At 36.6% G+C, this 2,941-nt stretch overlaps 1 protein-coding gene across 1 annotated transcript in view; it reads left to right on the top strand.

Moving 5' to 3' along the window:
* Positions 1–2,941, top strand: part of LOC308135064 (dystrobrevin alpha-like) — a gene marked incomplete at its 5' end in the record, with an annotated part of 8,107 nt that continues 5,166 nt past the window's right edge. The window contains one exon of the mRNA XM_080502937.1: positions 1–15. Within this exon, the coding sequence (XP_080359063.1) occupies positions 1–15 (15 nt within the window). The remainder of the gene's footprint in view (positions 16–2,941) is intronic.

Genomic DNA, 2,941 nt, shown 5'->3' with positions numbered 1-2,941 from the left:
ATGTTAATCTACGACGTAAGTGAGCTCACAACGGAGCCTGACAGGAGCACACACACACACACACACACACACACACACGCACACACACACACACACACTGACGATGTTAAACGCCTTCACCTCCGGTTCTAAACAAATCAATTAGGGCCGACCGGCGTCACGCCGGGGCTTCATAACATCACGGAGGATAATTGCCGACGCGGCGGCGGCGGCGGCGGCGGCGGCGGCGGCACAGGAAGTGAATCAGATTAGACGTGAGAGGTGGACGTCTCGCGAAAACCCACCGCTGATTACGAGCTTGTTATAAAAAAAAAAAAAAAAAAAAAAGGCTCGAATTCAGGCAGGAGGAGTTGAAACAAACAAAAAATAAATAAATAAATAAAATGTTGAAGGCTGGAATCCGGAGTAAAAAAAAAAAAAGAAGAAAATCAGGCTTTGATCACCAGCGTGGAGAATCCTGTCCACAGGATTTTATTTTCCCTTGCATGCATTTCTCACTTGATAACGTTCATGCACTTAGATGAGGAATTGCTCAAGTAAAGGTATTAGTCGTTTTTTTTGTTTTTTTTTTGGGAAACAAATAAAGTGGGGGGGGGGGGTGGGGGGGGGGGGGGGGTTTCTTCCTCGTGGGCCGTACTTCTCTTCCACTTTTAAAGCGGCGTGAGGAAGTGCAGATTAGAGGTGGAAGACGGGAATCAGAGGGCTTCACCTCCGACCGTGGGGGGGGGGGGGAGGGGAAGTGTGGGGGGGGGGGGGGGGGGACGTCCCGTATTTACGTGAACCGCGGCGCCTCCCGCTCTCCTCCGCAAGCTAACGCCGCCGTCATTACACCGTGTCACATCTATCATCCTCCTACACACACACTCCTCACAGAGAGAGAGAGAGAGAGAGAGAGAGAGAGAGAGAGAGAGAATAAATAAAGAAGTGCACTCGCTGTATAAAGGTGTTTCGGGGCGGTTCTGATCTGGACCTCAGGGAAGTGGACTTGGCGTCAGGAGTTTGCCGGTTCCAATCTCATGCTTGACCTTTGACCCCACACACACACACACACACACACACACACACACACACACACAGCTCCCTGGAGCGCCGTAATGAGGGGAGATTTACAAAAAAGGGAATTTAATAAAGTATTATAGTTAATTTTTTATTTGATTTAAAGAACTCGGAAACAAGGATTTGAAATCCAAATCTTAAAATTTTAAGTTTTTGAAAAAAACATTAAGTTTTTTTAAAAGTTTTTTTAAGTCAGCTGCAAGTGAAGCGATTTAAATACTGTTATATTCTGTTGAATATGAAATTCTCGTATACATTTTAAGTTTATTGCTTCATTGCATTTGTATATCTTAAGTTTTTTTTTTTTAAATGTTTAAATCAGCTGCAAATGAAGCGATTTAAATACTGTTATGATCTGTTGAATATGAAATTTAGTGATAAATTTCAAGTTTATTGCATTTGTATATCTTTTTAAGTTTTTTTTTTTTTTTTTTAAATCAGCTGATCTGGACCTGAGGGAAGTGGACTTGGCGTCAGGAGTTTGCAGGTTCCAATCTCACGCTTGACCTTTGACCCCCCCACAGCTCCCTGGAGCGCCGTAATGAGGGGAAAATAAAAAAATAAAAGAATTTAATAAGGTATTATAGTTACTTTTTTATTTGATTTAAAGAACTCAGAAACAAGGATTTAAAATCCAAATCTTAAAATTTTAAGTTTTTCAAAAAAAAAATACGTTTTTTTAAAAGTTTTTTTTAAATCAGCTGCAAGTGAAGCGATTTAAATACTGTTATAATCTGTTGAATATGAAATTTAGTGATAAATTTCAAATGGGCTTTATTGCATTTGTATATCTTTTTAAGTTTTTAAAAAAATTTTTTTAAATCAGCTGATCTGGACCTGAGGGAAGTGGACTTGGCGTCAGGAGTTTGCCGGTTCCAATCTCATGCTTGACCTTTGACCCCCCCCCCCCCCACACACACACACACACACACACAGCTCCCTGGAGCGCCGTAATGAGTGGAAATTTACAAAAAAAGAATTTAATAAGGTATTATAGTTACTTTTTTATTTGATTAAAAGAACTCAGAAACAAAAAGTTTTTTTTAAGTTTTTGAAGTCAGCTGCAAGTGAAGTAATTTAAATACTGTTTTAATCTGTTGAATATGAAATTCCCTGATAAATTTCAAGTTTATTGCTTCATTGCATTTGAATATCTTTTTAAGTTTAAAAAAAAATAAATGTTTAAATCAGCTGATCTGGACCTGAGGGAACTTTTTTGTTGGATTTAAAGAATTCAGAAACAAGGATTTAAAATCCAAATCTTAAAATTTTTAAAAGTTCAAAAAAATTTTTTTACGTTTTTAAAAAAAAAAAATTAAAAGTTTTTTTAAATCAGCTGCAAGTGAAGTAATTTAAATACTGTTATAATCTGTTGAATATGAAATTCCCTGATAAATTTCAAGTTTATTGCTTCATTGCATTTGAATATCTTTTTAAGTTAAAAAAAATAAATGTTTAAATCAGCTGATCTGGACCTGAGGGAACTTTTTTATTTGATTTAAAGAATTCAGAAACAAGGATTTAAAATCCAAATCTTAAAATTTTTAAAAGTAAAAAAAAAAAAAAAAAAGTTAAAAAATTTTTTTTTTTAAATCAGCTGCAAGTGAAGTGATTTAAATACTGTTATATTCTGTTGAATATGAAATTCCATGTTAAATTTCAAGTGGGCTTTATTGCATTTGTATATCTTTTTAAGTTTAAAAAAAAAAAAATTTGAATCAGCTGATCTGGACCTGAGGGAAGTGGACTTGGCGTCAGGAGTTTGCCGGTTCCAATCTCACGCTTGACCTTTGACCCCCACAGCTCCCTGGAGCGCCGTAATGAGGGAAAAATGTACAAAAAAGGGAATTTAATGAAGTATTATAGTTACTTTTTTATTTGATTT

This window comes from Blennius ocellaris (assembly GCF_963422515.1).
Source record: "Blennius ocellaris genome assembly, chromosome: 10".
Lineage (NCBI taxonomy): Eukaryota > Metazoa > Chordata > Actinopteri > Blenniiformes > Blenniidae > Blennius > Blennius ocellaris.
This window is presented reverse-complemented; position numbering and strand designations above follow the sequence as displayed.